The sequence below is a fragment of the Seriola lalandi genome, unplaced genomic scaffold, assembly GCF_002814215.2.
Source record: "Seriola lalandi dorsalis isolate HSWRI2012SDOR001 ecotype SW California unplaced genomic scaffold, Sedor1 jcf7180002054326, whole genome shotgun sequence".
In the NCBI taxonomy this organism is placed as follows: Eukaryota; Metazoa; Chordata; class Actinopteri; order Carangiformes; family Carangidae; genus Seriola; species Seriola lalandi.
Window position 1 is genome coordinate 555,181 of NW_019524879.1, and position 17,492 is coordinate 572,672.

General features: G+C 39.7%; 1 protein-coding gene and 1 long non-coding RNA gene across 4 annotated transcripts in view; both read right to left on the reverse strand.

The window, feature by feature from the left end:
• The window catches only part of LOC147819084 (uncharacterized), a 102,834-nt gene extending 88,876 nt beyond the window's left edge, over nt 1–13,958 (reverse strand). Inside the window, exons 1-2 of the long non-coding RNA XR_015437296.1 lie at nt 13,758–13,958; nt 12,633–12,744 (exon numbers count right to left, since the gene is read on the reverse strand). This is a non-coding gene — a long non-coding RNA (uncharacterized LOC147819084). The remainder of the gene's footprint in view (nt 1–12,632; nt 12,745–13,757) is intronic.
• Nucleotides 13,959–16,029: 2,071 nt separating this feature from the next.
• Nucleotides 16,030–17,492, reverse strand: part of utrn (utrophin) — a 170,390-nt gene continuing 168,927 nt past the window's right edge. For all 3 annotated transcript variants that reach the window (XM_023407066.2, XM_087174192.1, XM_087174191.1), the window contains one exon: nt 16,030–17,434. In XM_023407066.2, the coding sequence (XP_023262834.1) occupies nt 17,426–17,434 (9 nt within the window). In that variant the 3' untranslated portion in view covers nt 16,030–17,425. The remainder of the gene's footprint in view (nt 17,435–17,492) is intronic.

Below are 17,492 nucleotides of genomic sequence, written 5' to 3' on the forward strand. Positions count from 1 at the left end.
TAGATGTACCTAATAAACTGTCATTGCATATTTCTGCTGTATGTACAGGCTGCAAAGTGCCTGACTGGAATTTATTGGCTGCTTTTAGTGCTGTTCTCACCAAGAACAGCACATATTGATATACCTGTCCACATACGCCTGCATATATACCTGGGAGCCTAAAAATGTTAATTAAGAGTTTTATCATATAACCGTTATCATCACCACACAACATTTTTACCCCTGCCCTTACCCCTTTTAAAAATATACAGTACATTAGTACATTTTAATTAACTTACTCACTAACTTTTATCCGGGTAAATTTTTACACAAGGATTGTTACTTCTATTTGAGTAAAGTTTTCCAGTACTCTTTGCACCCCTGTTGACTAGTGTGCTTTGGCTTGAGATAAGTGCCTAAGGAAACTGAAACTGGTATGTTACTAAAGCCATCACATCTTTTATTTATGGAGAATATTTAACTCTTCGCACTTTAAGAGGGTTTCCTTGTTCCATGTGCATTCATCCATAAGTTAGATTGAGCCTGGTTTCAGGAATAAACAGCAGTATACAGTAATACCGTCATTTATATAGTCCACAAGTCTCAAGAGATCTCTGTTGTTGTGCAGTGTTACCAGGCTCGGACTAACTGTGGTAGGATCTACTCATGGTCTGTAACCAAGGGAATCCAAAGTACTTGTCTGAAGATGTAGATAAAGAATGTCACCTAGCCATGATTGCTAGAGCAACTGCACACACACAGACACACACTCCACATTCAAAGAAAAAATTGAAACAATGTCCGCATCAGCCAACCATGACGAGCCTGACAGGTAATCTTGGGAGAGCAAAGAAAAGGGCATTCAATATGTCTCTGCCTTGAGTCTGTGAGTGTGTAAATATGAAGATGAGAAATGGATTTGGTCATGTTGGTGTGTGGGAGACCCAAAGGCCTCGCTTAGTGTGGGCACCCTCAAACCTCACAGCAACCTACTATGAAAAACTATGTCAGAAAAGAGAAAGATGTGAACATAAAAATGTGTTTTAAATGATTTTACAATGCTCGTTATATTATCAAAATAAACCCAATACTCATAATCATACCGGCAAAAATATTACATTCGTATATACAGTAGGTTTCATCTAAAATGTTTATTTAGCTAATCTATATCCTGGAATGATGCAACACCTTTGCAATTTTCACCAATAGCAAAGTTCATACAAGCCTATAACTCTTTCCTAGACTTCACCCACTCACCAAAAAAAAAAAACTCAAAAGTTTTTAAGCCACATCAACAAGCACGACACAAAATAGCAATGTGTAACACCACTTTGCTGAGGTCTTCTGTATTTAAAGAAACAGGTTTGCAGTCATTGTGCATTCAAAATATCACCATCAAGTTACTACTAAAGATGCACTGAATGCAATTTTCTTGGCCGTTTATGAATTTGGCTGATTATGATTTTCTATCTAAGAACTATAATTGATGGATACACAAACATTTTGTAACCTTAATTTGACTGTGTGTTCATAATGTAACACTGACTATTATCTATCAACTAACTAGGTGAAGGCTGTTCTCTCTCTCGCTCTGAATGAGGGAAAACAAAAATTAAGTGACTGTTTTCTGGTTACAACTCTACACTTTTCAGACCACACATGAACAATGGATGATTATCAATGATGGCCAGTTTGCAAGGCACAGCAGCAATGCTGGCAGTGTGGACATGTGTACATGCCGTGGCAGCGGTTCAGTAAGACAGCCGTCATGCACAGGTGAGGTAGTACTTTTAGTCGCTTTGGCTTTACGGGATGATGGACGTTTGTTGTTCCGAATGTTCCTCCGACAGCTTACTTTGGCCAAACAGGTATTACAAATTGCTAGCTTTGTGTCTTCTTCACTCATAGTGAAGAATTTCCACGCTGACAGCATGTTGTGTGTGTGTGTGTCTGTGCGCAACATGAACCATCATGTGGCACATGAGTGTAAATTTGACCAGCACAGAATCAGATATCTGAGACTGATCAGCCAGTCAACGATCATGGCCAATCGCCAATGAAAACTGGCCTTCTCAGATTGCCAGCTAATCAATCAGTGCATCTCTAGTTATTACATAGTTCACACTGTGAATTATTATACTGTCTCCATGTCTCACAGCCCAATCTTCATGCCAAAAATAGCCAAATCATTTGATCAATTTTCTCTTCCAAATAAAAAAACAAATGCAATCAATTATTTTCCTGTACAGGCAGAGCTGGTCTTAATTCAGCTGAGGCCCATCTTCCACATGATTAGAGCATCTCTATGTGATACCATTATGAGGGATAGTCCTCACTGTGCAGTGTATCTACTTCCACATAAATAAGAACAATAATTTGCATGGTTACAAAAGTAAGCAAGGGGAAAAAAATCACTCTATTATTTTCCGTCCAAATAACCACACATACCCATTGCACACATGTGGTATATACCCACACCCAGACTCACAAAGAAAGCAAAACTCAACAAATACTAATTAGTTTTCTAGACATCCTTCTGTTGGCGAGGAATGAGGTGTATGAGGGGAGTGGAGGTGTGTAACATCAATTCATCTTTTCCCACATAAATGGGCAGTGAGGAGGTCTGAGCCCATCCCATTAACATGAAACTGTTGTTGACAAAAACAGCTAAATAAAACAGCGGGTTCCCAGCCACCCAGAACACATCACACACTGGGATTAGTCCCGTGCTACTCCATAACTTGGCTGGAAAACAAAAACAGTGCACTAACACAGGGGTGTGCAGATTTTCACACTGCACAGTATACCAACGCTCCACACGGTGCATCATGCACACAGCCCCTGAAGTGTACTTGGGAACTGAGAGAAAAAAGGTGTCAATTTGTCATTTAGTCGTGGCAGGCAAGAGGGAAACTGGAGAGGTTCTATACAAGCTAAAAATATATGTGTATTCTATTGATATGTATGTCTGCATTCCTGTCTGTATTTGTGTTTTTATTTTTTTCTGGATGTTAGCATGCACACAACCACATGAAAAAGTGTATGTGGGTGTACATAGAGTTGTTCTCCTGTGTATATCTCTGGGGCTTTTGTTACTCTAAGTTCTTTATTGTTTTGCAGAGAAATGTTGTTCTTGTTTTTCTGGCACAGGCCTGAAAGTGATCAGTAGCATATTGGAACAAGTTCAAAATACCTGTACACAGATATATCCCCTTTAACAAATGCTATCAATTCCATCCCAGAATATTAGGTGTCACCATGACAACCTGCTCTGACAGACCCTGTCATTGGCTAGATTAGCACGGATCAGTGTTAGCTGCTGCTCTGATTGAACTCAACTGGGCTCTCTGATGTATTCTGTTGTCTCTGGTAAACAGTGGTTTGTACAGTGTCAGACAGAGATAATCCTGTACATAGGGAGGGATTAGCCTAAATCAATAATGACCGCACACCGTGTGCATGTTATGGCAACTGGCATCTACCTCACAGAGGTGCACAGGGGCCTTTGCCCAGGCTTTGTTTCGAAATCAAGGGGGGAAGAATTAGCGTTCAGGATGCAGAGGTAAATCTGAGGATTATTATGCAACAAATGAGGATACTCGACAGAAAGACTCACATTCTGTCACAGATTTAAACATTAAACCCAATGTGTAATTTCACTTGTCTGTCTCCTTGTTTCACAAGAATTGAACAGATCCTCAGTCAGGAGTGAAAATGAAAGTTATGATTAGGCTTTGAATGAGCTAGTTAAAAATTCCAGCTAATGTATGCAGTCCAGCTTTTTGTCTGGCATCCAGTGAAACAAAATCCAACACTGAAGCTTCGTCTATAAGATCTAGTCCAAGTCCCAATCTTAAGCAATTAACCTTTCAAGCGAAACTACTGCTAGGAATAGCGGTCCACACAACCCTTCTCCACAGGTAATGTAGCATCAATAGACTCCTGTCACTTGCCCCTTTGGCACTTCATGATGAAAAAATAACATAAAGGATGACTAGGGAGTTAAGGTTCTTGGAGCTGATGGCCAGGAAACCAACACAAATAACACCTAATAAGTCTCCCACTTGTCATGGTACTCGGTAGTGCCCATATTGGAATGTGTTTGTATTTTCTGAAGACAAAGCAAAATTTTGAATCTTGGTCTTAGTAGATTGTTTTTTATTGTGTGATTATGTGATGCGTATTCAAAGCCTAGTGGAAAAAATGGAGAATCATTTTAGGAATTGAGTACTGCAAGTGGTTCTGAAGACATTTACAGAACACACATTTAATCATCAAGCCCTATCTTGGAAACATCATCATTTCTTTGGAACACAGGAGGTCTGGACCATTGAATAAATGTGAGACCGTCTCAGCAGTATTTTGTTCACGCAAGGAACAGCAAAATGAAGGCAAGAAGGAAAGAGGAGGGAGCAAGAGAGAGAGGTAAACTGAGAGAGAAAGTGGTGCAATGATAGAAAAGGTGGGGAAAGTGAAGGAATCAGTGCAAGAGAGTGAGAGAAATGTGGGAGCGGGATTAACACAATTTCAGCAGAAGAGATGCGAGTTTGAGGATGGTGGAGGAAAGGGAAAAGGGAAAAGAAAAGGATAGAGATTCATTAAAGCAGGGAATGGATATGGCCCATTAGGTGATTCCCAATAAGACTCTCCAGGCTGACTAATTCACCTGCAATCATTCAGTAGGTTTGATCACAGGCACAAAGGCTGCATGATAATCAGCATGAAGAGGAAATAAGACCGTCTCTGCTGAATACATGCAGAGGCATGTGTGCCCACATAGATGACACAGCGCAGGCACTTTCTATTTTTCTCTCCTTCTTATTGTCTCACACAAACTCACTGTCACCATGTCTCAAGGTCATAAACAATTTTTGTTTCCTTCCTGCTGTGCTATTGGTGCTTCTTCCATGTTCTGTGATAATTAACAATTAACCTTTAATCGAGAATGCTTGTCAGAGATCAGACTTAACATGTCCATTAGTTTCATGTCAGTGCACAGCCAATATTAGCAGCCTTCACACACTTAATATTTCACGCAATCCAAAGTACACAAAGTCTGACCTTCTAGCTATTGAAGAGATGATTAACCTTTATGCTCATTTAGCCTCTGGTTCGCTTCATTACTTGATGAAATTTTAATTACAAAGCTGAAATCATGTTCCGAGCCCTCCCTAGAAATCCATATCTAAGCTCTCCCTTGAAGACTATCAGCTGATGTGAAAATTGAAGCCATCAACACACTTTGTCTCAGTTTGCTACTAGGGACGAAATAAAAAAAACTTTAGCTGGATTTTAAGTTTAGAAATCTGTCAGTTCAAACTTTTGTCTGAAAAAAATCTCCCGACACTTCAGAAACCTCTTGGCTTGTCATTTTTTTTTAAATTCCCAATGCCAAAAGTTGTGCATTCTGACTGTTCAGTCGCAGCAGGAACGCCGTATCAAATGGTTCTTCAAACCTCTTCACTGATTCTTGATCCAGAGCTTGACAAGGAATTCTCCAAAGCAGATGTTGTTTTCAATAGTTAATGGAAAAACTGAACAGACATATCCCAGAGTAGAACTCACAAAACCCCAAAGCTATAGAAGTCTAATACACCTAAACAATATTCACGGCCACAATGCACACAGCTAAACAAAGCTCTGCGTCGCATCAAAGAACACAATACATAAGCTTATGTAACTGCATTCATGTTTGTATTAATTCATGATTAAGTAAAAATACAAATATGCATCTACTCACAGCCAGACATACTGAAGATGCATTCACACAGGGGTACATTACTCATCACTGGGCAATAAACAGGTTTATGTTATATTTAGCTGTTTGCTCCTCTTTTGCTCTTTGGCTTGTCCCTTGTCAACAGAAAACAGATTACGTAGAGAAGACAAGGCTGGCAGCTCTGGTTCAGCTGATGCCAGCGCACAGCATCTATTGTTCACCTACGGATTTGGTAACAAAAACAGGGTGCGGTGTCGTGTCATCCCAAGCCTCTTCTTGTGAAAGACTAACCTGTTTTCCAATCTGTATCACAGACAGAAGCCGGATTCCCAGCTAATTCTCATTAAGACTACAGCAATGGAAAGGGACTATGAGGAAACACAGAGGATCTTGAGCCAGATTGGTTTTCCAACGTTCTTCAACATGTTTTGAGAGGTGGGGAGGGGTAAAGTGGGGCAACACTTACACTGGCATCTCTTGTCATGCATGAATAATGGAATACATACATGTACGGGGAGTGAGGGAGTGAAATTGGGATTGAGAGTTGGAGACTGGATTGAGATTCCAGATACAACATTTTCATTTTATCATGAAAATAATTGACAAAAAACACTTTCTCTTCCCCACAGTTTAGGACAAAACTAATACTGTGCAATATTGGTTTGCTGTGCTCATGGACTTATACATTGTTGTTCGAAACAATCATTTACTGTATGTAAAACCCCTTAATCATGACTTCTTCCAAATTTGTATTATAATCCTGCTAAAAAGGGACATTATTTTTGACTGACAAAAGGACATCTGACAGCTGAATTCTGCTGTCTTCAAATTTCTTCAAAGGAGCTACAGTATAGTGAATTGAGAAATATGTTAAGTAGGTCATCAGCCTCATCAAGAAGTAACACTGGGAAATAGATAGAGACAGTAGAAGGAAGAGAAATACAGTATAGATGGTAAGAGAAATGAACAAACATCCAGATGCTAAATCAAAGATGCGAGTTGGCTTACAATAAGGAGGGACCTTGAATTTAACTATGAGCGTTCAAGGAAGCCTGGGAACATCTGAGGAGAGTGGGTTGGAGAAGAAGAACAACAGGGGAAAAGGAAGGAAAAAGAAGAGACGAAGTGCATCAGGAAATACAGAATAGCAAGAGTTTTAGCACCTCAGGTTGCACAGCTAGACAGAATCACTCCAAACCTGCAGCTTCTGGAAATGCCAATTAGTGAAAATGAAAACAACGCAGGCCAATGATGGATAGACCCTCTACTCACTTGCAAATAATTGAAAGCATTACTTCTTCAGTTGTTATCAAAAACTCAAGCAGAACACTGTTTCTGTCTCAGCTCACATACTGTAATACAAAGCTAGGAATATGAGCGAGAATATGAATCAAAAGTTATTCAGTATTCAGTTATTCTGATGAAGATGGGCTAAATCAGAAGTGGCTGCCACAGGCTGTCAGCTAGGTACCCTACTTACCTTTCCCCTGTCTTTGGTTTTGGCTACTCTATTCCGCTTACATTGTACAATCTTGCTACTTCCTACCCTGTTTTTCTTTTTGTGCTCTTCTTCGGTTTTGCATTTTTTTTCGTCAATTTAATTGCTATTCTTTGCTGCAACTGTCAGGTGAAAAAGTTGTATCTCAAGAGCCTTGTTTCTAGAAGAACCGAAATGCATTTTCAAGTTTAGTGTAGCTCATTGAGAAGCTTTGAGTCTATCAGACAAAGTTAAAACAAAACAATAAACAAAATTGAAGCTTTGAGGTTTTCAAAAATGCACCCACAGTGATCTGCACACACAGCCATACAAGCTCTTTAGTGACAAGTCAAATGAGCATATCAAACCACTCTCATACAAAACTCTGACTTACATTCACTGACATCTTCTCCCTTGTTTCTCGGGTGGTAACATAGATACCTGTTCCTTTGACAGATGACAACTCCCCTTCCTCCCATCATCCTGCCAGCTGAATTTGACAGGCTTTTTAAAGGCCTCTGTGAGTTGTGTTTTGTTCATTAATATCCCATTTCTCAAAAAGAATATGCATAATCTAAAAAGAATTTGGAGGAAAGCTTCATCCCTTGCAGCCTCATCTTTGAGGAGCACATCTCCTCCTTTTGTTGAGGAATCACATACTTAAGGTGTGCTGCTCTCACCCATTAAGTCTTTTTGACATAATAGAAATGAAGGCTGAACAATTAATTGAATTACTATCGCATTATGGCAGAAGCAATATGGCAGAAGCTGCAATTGTTTTGATAAAGTAGGATCCACAGGTGTTACTAATAACATCAACAATGGCTGAAGTGGTAAGCCATGACAATGTGTCACTCAGCAAGAACAACGCTAGGATCACAAAACTCTGCCCCTGTACACCTGTGACTATGTCCTACTTTGACATGTCAAAATGTCTCCTGTGAAAAAGGCCTGATGCTCTTGTTGCGTCCTGTCCAGTATATACATCTGGTGCTGCACACAGCTTTGTCTCTATGACAGAGTGACAGCTGAGCTGTGGCTGGTAGTGCACTTACATGACAGGTGAGTCCCCACGGCTCAGTCATGTCAGGTAATGGCAATCAAGCACAATGACGACAGATCCATCTGAAAATACAAATGATCGTCCCAGCCTAACATCTATCTGTTGTCACTTGTTACTATCTGCATTTCTTATCTGTTATCGTCTCTAAAGCACTTGCAATAACGCTGCACTGTATGCTGCACATACAGTTGGTTCATTAATAAACTTATAACATGGGTTTACTACAGAAAACCATTCAGAAGACAGAAGAGATGTCATTTCATATACACATCCTCAGGCTAATTTAGAGCTTGTAACTGAACCTGTCTAGCATGGAGGTGTAATCATCATTAGATTTACTACCAGCGGGCGTATTTTGTTTTATTAACATGAAGAACATTGTACAAAGCCGGGGCTTCAATCACTGTTGTTTGGGGCAATTTATGGAGGTGACAATGAACAAAACAATTGCGAGCACACTTCACAGGCCAAAAGTTCAGTCCCATTTAAACATCAGAAAATCATCTGCATACCAAACAACTATGATTATGCAAAAGTGATTAAAAATCAGAGTGCCTCCAGTAGCAGAAACTTTTTTTGTAATTTCACAGTACCCTCTCCACTCCAAAAAAATGAAAATTCCAAAATATGGACCTTATACCTCCAGGTCACATTTTCCTTTCAGTGACTCAAAACTCAACCAATTCTTCTATCGTTTTTATTGTGCATTCAGTGCATTACCCTCATCAAAATTCTGGTGTTTTGGCAACTGGGCTCTGAGCACTATGACCAAGAGCCATCTTTTAATAATTCAGAGTGTTTCTCATTCACAATCTGCAGTGTGGCAAAGGATTGTGGTGCATCAACCACAACCTGTCAGCCACAGAGGTGTGATAAGCATTAGCTTTGCCTCTGGCAGATGGTTTGTTATGAAAATAAAGTGTGAGGAAAAACACCTAGGATATTTTGCCACAATGTGAAATGTGCAAATCAAACTGCTATCAGTCTGCACAAACTGGATGTAGGTACTATGAATAGCAATTCTTTTTCCTTTACACAACACTTTTTCCTTTTCTTCAGGAACTAAAAGGTTCCTGTGGCCCATTGTTGTCTGTGTTTCCACCGTGGCCTAAAATCCCGGGAAGATTATGCAAAATTATTACTTGACATTATATTATTCACAGCACTTTGAGGACATAACATGAACGAAAATATGGGACAAATTGCATCCAGTATATATTCAATAGCCTACAGGACACAGCATTTTATTTTCAAATACGTGACGATCCCATGTTATATGTGACGGGTGGCAAGCCTAGCCACACTGATTGTTGTGGTCCTTTATTTTTTTGAAGTCCTTTTTCGTTTTTTTTTTTACCTTCTCCTGGACCTGTTTCGCTGTGTGGAAAATATGTTCGCTCGGTGCTCGCTCGCTGCAGACTTTTAAACATCGCGGGTGAAATAAAATGCAGCGAGTACTCGACCAGTCAGAAATGTTCAGGTCTGCAGACCACAGACCAAGTTCCTGAACCTTTGGAAAGTACTACCCCCAGACCAGGTACCTTTTTGGGGCTCGATTACCGCGGAACTAAATTTAGACCCTGGTTCCTGCGGTGGAAACGCACATAGTTCCTCTAAAGGTTCCTGGAGAAAGTTCCTGCGGTGGAAACGCAGCTAAAAGTTACAACAATTCATATTTTCCAGAAATCTTTCAGCAACCTCTCTGCAACCAATTCAAAATGCCCATCAAATTTCATTAGCATCTCATCCTCTGTGTTTACAAGTGGCCTGATTGGTTCATACTGGCATCATGGTAGCAGGGCTCTAAATACTGTGGGCAGGAATGCCAATGACCTGCCTGAAACTAATGGTCCATGCAGTAATGAAACTGAGAAGATACTGACTGATTACCTGCACACCTCCCACTGCTCCCATTTCAGACACACCAATTTCAGTTTGTCTCCCTTCATTAGTCCTTGGCCTTGACCAGGCATCATGAATGAGGCTGTTACATGCAGTCACAGGTGTGGGGCATTCAACAGTCAGCTTGTTATAATAATTTGGCTTTTGGAGAAAGACAGACGAAATAGATGAACTCAAAACAAATGTATGTGTACAGTATCTGTGTTTGTGTATCTGTTATAGCCATGTACAGTACATATTCAGTACATTTGTCATGTTGTAGTCTTATGCTACAATCATTTCAATTCATCTTTCCCCTCATCCATCTACACTTAATAATAACATAAAGGCAAAATGAAAAAAAGGATTTTAGAAATTTTTCCAAATTTATCAAAAAGGAAAAAAATGAAATATCACATTGGCAGTTATTCAGACCCTTTACTCAGTAGTAAGTGAGGCATTTTTGTCAGTGATTACAGCCTCACGTCTTTTGGGTATGACACGACAAGCTTTGCAAACCTGGATTTGGGGGATTTTCTGCCATTCTTCTCTGCAGATCCTCTCAAGCTCTGTCAGATTGGATAGGAACTGTTGGTGGACAACTATTTTAAGATCTCTCCAGAGATGTTCGATTGGGTTCAAGTGACAGCTCTGGCTGGGTCACTCAAGGACATTCACTGAGTTGTCCCTAAGCCTGCATTGTTTTTGGCTGTGTGCTTAGGGTCACTGTCATGTAGGAAAGCGAACCTTCTGCCCAGTCTGAGGTCGTGAGCAATTTGGACAAGGCTTTCATTAAGGATAACTCTCTACTTTTCCCTGTTCAGCTTTCCCTCAACCTGCCCAGTCTCCACTGAAAAGCACCTCTACATATGTCAGTGTTTCCTTTTTATCAAATTTACAGAAATGTCTAAAATCCACTTTTCGCTTTGCCATTATGGGGTATTGGGTGGAGATTGATGAGGAACGAGATGAATATAAATGATTTTAGCATCAGGCTGCAACATAAAGAAATTAATTTTAATTCTAAACAAAATGATGACTGCTTTGAAATATGAGCATAAAGGAGGCAGGCGACTGATAACAAAAGGATGATATTATGCTTACGAAAATGATTAAGAAATGATTGAAAATTAATATAATGACACATTTTTGAAAAAACAATTATAAAAAGGTGAAAGGACAAAGAGGGTCACAGTATGGCACAGAGCAAATACAACTTTTCAAACTAAGACCTAGCTCTTAATGAAGTACACAAAAGCAGTATAAGAAAGTATACCTGTTTTTCTTTTAAAGCCCAGGGAGGAAAATGATATGGGACAAACGCCCAGAATATTCCCTGAAGCATCGTAAGTGAAAACCCTAGGTCAATGCCCTGCCAGAGGAAGGTCCATTGCAGTTAACTACTTAAAATTAATTGTCAAAGACAGAGCTAATATGGTGCTAATGCTAACTCACCATGTGTACTCAGCATATTCTGGAGATCTGAAGTGCACTGAGGACAATAAACTTTAGCAGATAAGTACTGCAAGGGAGCTATTAAAGCTGGAAGGTTCATTAGGAAATATGACTCAAGTTTGTGTAAGCTGGAACATTCATATCGAGAACTACTGTGTAAGCATCAAAGAGATTCAAGTGCTAACATAATAGCAATAATGAAAACAAAATCTGGCTTTCCTCCTGATTTGTTTTAGCTTCTCCCCTGCAGATTGCTTTCCCTGTACTCATCCCTTCCACTCTTTCCCTGACTCCATCCCTCTGGAGTCCAGTCTGTATCCCATTTCCCATACAGGTCCTATAGTGCTCTGCCTCCCCCCTCGTCAACATCTGTTCCCTATCCTTGCGCCAGGGGCAGTTACCCGCCAAGACACCCATACCATCGGCACCAGCTCTGTCGCTGCCTGCCAAGCAGCTGATCAAAGGGGACAGCTGTCGATTGGATCAGCATGCCAGCCAGTGTTGCTGCATGAATGAGAAATAGGCAGAGGAAGGGAAAAAAAAATAAACATCCAGCCCCATCACCACCACTGTGCCATCCAGAAAAATGGTTTGCTTGGTTGTGGACAGCTGAAGCCATACGCCCTAAGCCTGGAGGAATAGTTGTAGTCTGTTTTTACCCTCAGCTAAGAGAATAATTAGCAGATCACAGATGGTGATGCTCAGGAGTATAGGGACAATAGGACAAGGAGATTAAATAGATTGGATATTGTCTGGTATCCTGTAAAAGGCTCATACATGCACGACGAGAGAACCTGTAGCACAGTTTAACTCTGCATGAAGAGCAGAGCCCTGACAAGCCCATAGAACAGATTTGTTTGCCAATGAGGTCGCATATACTGAGGAGGTACCAGTGGCAAATGTGGAACAGTGGAATCCCTGGATGATTCAAGGTGTTAAAACGGACAGAGAATAGAGGGATTTAAGACATTCATTGCATCAGACCTTTTGACAAGCTCTTCGTGAGGCCACCAAATTTTCTGGTTGTGTCCCCCATAGCTAATTGCTTAGTTACGTACCTTTGTATGCATGCGTAGTTGGTCTAGTCTTCAACACCTTGCAGCAAAATCTGCGTTGTTTGAAGTTCAGAGATGAAAGAAACTGGTGCCTTTCCAACCAGTTGGGTTTATTCTACACAAAATTAAATTAAATTAATATAGCAACAGCAGACATTTTGCCCTCTACATGCACACTTTTTCTCAGCAAAGCTTTGAGCCAAAAGACCAAACACACAAACTGTTTGCTATATTTTGCTCTCAATAAATCTATCAAATAAAATCAATTAGTTCAAAGCAATTCCTTACATACAAAAGTGGCTAGCTTTGTTTTTTCATTATGAAACTGAAAATGAATAACAAATGCATAAATTAGAATGAATGCAATGAGTGTATGAGAGACACAATAAGAGCTCTAGGAGGCTGTATACAGCAGTGTCAACGATAGGCTCCCAACATGCTCACAGTGACAATGCTAACATGCCAATGTTTAGAGGGACATTTTGACCATGGTGAACATCTTAGTTTAACAAGTTACAATGCAAACATTTGTTAATGAATGCTAACACAAAAATGCAGCTGAGCTTGATAGGAATATCATTAGTTTTGTAAGTATTAAGTCAAATTGCAATTTTATCCTGATGATGGGGTAATATCCAAAGTCATTAAAATTCATCTTCTGGGCACCATTAATAGCTGTACAATATTGAACTGCACTCCACCCCACAGTCCCAGTCACAGGTAGACCCACCAGAACATTGCCATCCCCAGAGCTAAACCAATGGTTTGGCTAACAAACACTAAACGTAAAATGTGAACTACAATACGAAAAAACAGGGGAGGCCATACTGAATAAAACTGAATAAACAGCAGCTTTAGACAACACTGGACTCCTGCGCTGTGCTCCTTTGAAGAAAAGACAATAATTGAGAATTTGAGAATTCTACCTAGCTAGTGGTTACCTTCACTTCAAACTAGCATGTTACTACAACAACAACAACAACAACAACAACAACAACAACAACAACAACCATACTCAACATTTTAATAATTTAACACAGCAGCACTGAAACACGCGTGTAACCCTTGAAAATACACTTTACTTTAAATACACTTTAATACAATTTTTAACACTCGGCACGGACTCACCTTTTTCAGAAAAACTTCCAGCTGACGGAGGAGTGTCCAAAATCAACCTGCCTTCTTCACTTTAGAGACAATGTCCGTTACTAACGCGTTCATATGTGTTAAAATTAAACGCTATCCAGGTTGAAGGAAATCTTATTCAGCACCTTATTAGACGGGAGACACAATATCTGAAAGGTGTAAAGAAACAAAAAACTAATTTAATTCAATTTAGGAGGAGATATTTTTAAATCCAAGATGGCGGACGATCCTCGGTTACCGGTTGGTTGGCGCTCGTGCAGCACTGTGCTCAGTCAAAGATCTTCTGGCTCAGTGCGTCCACCAGTGGCTGGAGAATGTATTACAACAATACTAAACAGTGTCATACTGTATAATATAAATCATACCCTAAACCCAAGAATTTAATAGGTTAAATACCTTATAATTTAGCAACAAGTTAGACATAATGGAGGTATACACTGCTAATTTATTACCTGCATGGCTAAAATGAATGTTGTCTAATACAACAATCCTGTAACAAATTTTTCCTTCATATGAAGACTAAATTGTTCAGTTTTTTGTTTTACTATCAACTACATGATCATTTTGGAGGATAGTTTGTGGTGGTGGTGAACTGTATTGCTTTACATTGAGAGGCGTTTTCTGTCTTGCTGTCTGATTAAGATTAAAGACACCTGGCAAGATGCTGCTGTATAATGTTCCCCAAGGTTCAGTCTCCCATGTCAGCAAGCATCTATCAGTTCCTACCAGCTCCTAGTGTGTACTTTTCTGTAGCTGAGTCTGACCTTTAACCTCCATTTGGAGGACTGGAATATTTCACTAACACCTTCATATAATTATTAAAACATCCTCTATATGAGTTGTGTTTTTGTTACACTGCAGTATGCTAATCTTTACTAAGTCTAGCAAACGGACTGCACTTCACTGGAGCTTGACAGTCTAATAATGTGCTAAGTCACAGAGCTGCCTCTGAGCAGGATTAAAATACTTTGGAAAGATTGCTGATAACTCATGCAATCTTGTTTTGACAAAGTTTCACATGAGAATATTGGATTGTTATGTAATTAAACCAAATCCACCGTCACATTTTGCCTAATTGTCACATTAATATTAATAACAATAACAGTACCCTTCTTTTTGCAATGGGACCCAAAAAGGAATAAGTACCACCTCTCCCCTGTGTGTGCTAGTTTGTTACTTACAAAACTTCTTTGCCTTTACAAACAAGCTGATTCTTGCAGTGGATTACAGAGGTTGGAGTGGTAAACTAACTAAAGCACCTTAGGGAGCCCAGAGGATGTGAGCACACTGTCTATAAGGAGTTAGAATACGTACAGTAGCCCCAGATCCAATTAGGGTGCACAATCGCTTGGCTACTGTTGCATTATTGAAGCGTGTTATGGAGTGGCTGGACCATGCATGATAGTGAATGCTATTAAGAGAAAACCTATCCAGCATGGAGAAGTTGTCTCCTTGAATTACTTTGTGTTGAATTTGCACAGGTGCCACAACACAAGATGATTGAAATGGATCTGGGGACTAATATGTCACTAATCACTTTTCTAATGAACTCTAGTAGAGAGGAAACGAGAGCGAAAAGAGTAGAAAGTTACACGATGATGATTTACTTGTTGACATTTTGTGATGAAGAAAGAATGAGAGTACTGTAAGATTAGGGAGGAGCAGTAAGGTTTGATTTATAACCACCAACAGGCAACAGGACAGCCAAGCAAGACCAAGGTAAATGTCCTTAATGGAACATCACACAGTCTTTAAGAATAATTAATGCATGCAGGTACAAGTGAGTAATAAAAAGTTTTAAAAAGTTTGCTTTTTGGGGTGGGTTTGGAGGGCTGGAGTAAGAGGTGAAGAGGCTAATTACCTTTCATCCTTCATTTGGAGTTCAGTTAGAGCTCAGCATACTCACTGCAAACATGTAATAATGATACAACTTCTCATTGTGTGATCAATTCCTTGATAAATAGCAATGCTAAGGTCCTGGCTGGATGACACTGAGGAATTGGCAATAATGAGGCCTATACTCCTCGAACTAGGAATGGGTGTATGAGATGGTTCTAAGTGCGGGGAGCAAGTGCTGCATATGAAACACTTTAAGCAGTGGGATGAATTTCTGATCAGCGTGTATGAGATTTCCTCAAGTGATTCAAATATATTACTTTAAATATTTACAGGGTTGGTCAACCATTACAGTCCTAACAAGGCAATAAACACAGCAGACAGTGAGTGAAAAAACTGACAACAAAGGGGAAAAGCGTACTTGTTATAAAAATTTTATTTAGAATAAAACAACATAGCCATATTACACGTAGTGTGGTCAATCTATTTTACATACCTCAGGAGAAGCGACACAGTTCTGCCATGGTACGGTTCATCATGATTGTAATCATTAAAATTATCACCAACATCCATCATCAGTCTACAGTCAGAGGAGGTTATAGTAGTGTTGTTCAGTCTCACAAGTTTTACAGGATAGCATATAGCACAACAACACAACGCAGTGAGGGACCAGTGCTAGAAGGCCAGTGGAAAAACCAACAACAGATAAAGTAATACTCTTCATAACGGGTGGCTAGCTTCAGCAGGCCACACACCCATTGTGGTACAGTAATAATAACTTCTTTTTTTTTACTTGGTATCTCCTCGTTGCAGTGTACACAAATACAGTAAGCTAAAGCTTAAAATGCTAAACCAGGTTGTTCATGTTCTGTAAATGATCACAACTGTTTTAAACAAGTTTACGAACCACAAAAACAAAACTGTGTCTATGAGTCTGAGGTAGCAAGGCAATCATGGCTTTCCTCTGATTTCTGATCATATATCTTTAAAAAAAACTATTCTACATAATGATGGTGGGCCTCTTACAAACCCAGATTCAGAACAACTTTAGATTTAAATCTATATTTTCGAAAACTTCTCTCTTTATACACAATCCAACTTTAATTCATCAACTCTCGTCTTCCACACGTGGAATGACTAACTGTATAGGCACAGAAGGGGTAAACTTTACATTAACAAATCGCAGTCGACACAAAGTCTGCCGGCATATCAATGCTTTAAAGGGGAACTTGACATCAAGCATGCTACAAGATAGATCTTCAAAACAAAACAGACGGTTGTGACTGTCTATATCTTCAAAGTGATCCTTTCAGCCACTGAATGTCATTACTCAGGAAATGTGCGTGCTCCCAGATACGGAAGAAAATCTGTGGCTAACTTCCATTGACAATAGCAACTGGGGGCTGGAGGGTTCAAAGCAGTGGAATGACAAAAACAAAATTAACAGTTTGATTCCCAGTGAAGGCAGAACTTAACAAGAACAAAACATAAATCCCAAACCACCCTCTGGAAAAACAAAAAGCATGTTTAACTATACAAAGCCCCGTGTCCATATACTCATCTGCATATCTAAACAAATCTCTGACAAATGTTGAACCAAGTTCAGGTACAATCTACAGTTCATAAAATGTACAATTTGCATAGTACAAGACAAGGTGGCAAAAGTAGTTAAGTTGTCCGGTCCTGTGCGTCTTTGGGATTTAGGGTCGGGGGGTTGTTTGTTTGGGAATGGTACTGTCTCTTCCAACACTCACCACACACACGCATTCATGTGTGCATAAACAAACACGCGCTATCCTGTGTGGTGACATTCATCACATCACCTGCAAAACAGAGAGTACACACATGAAATCATCAAGTTGGATCACACAACGAAAGTTA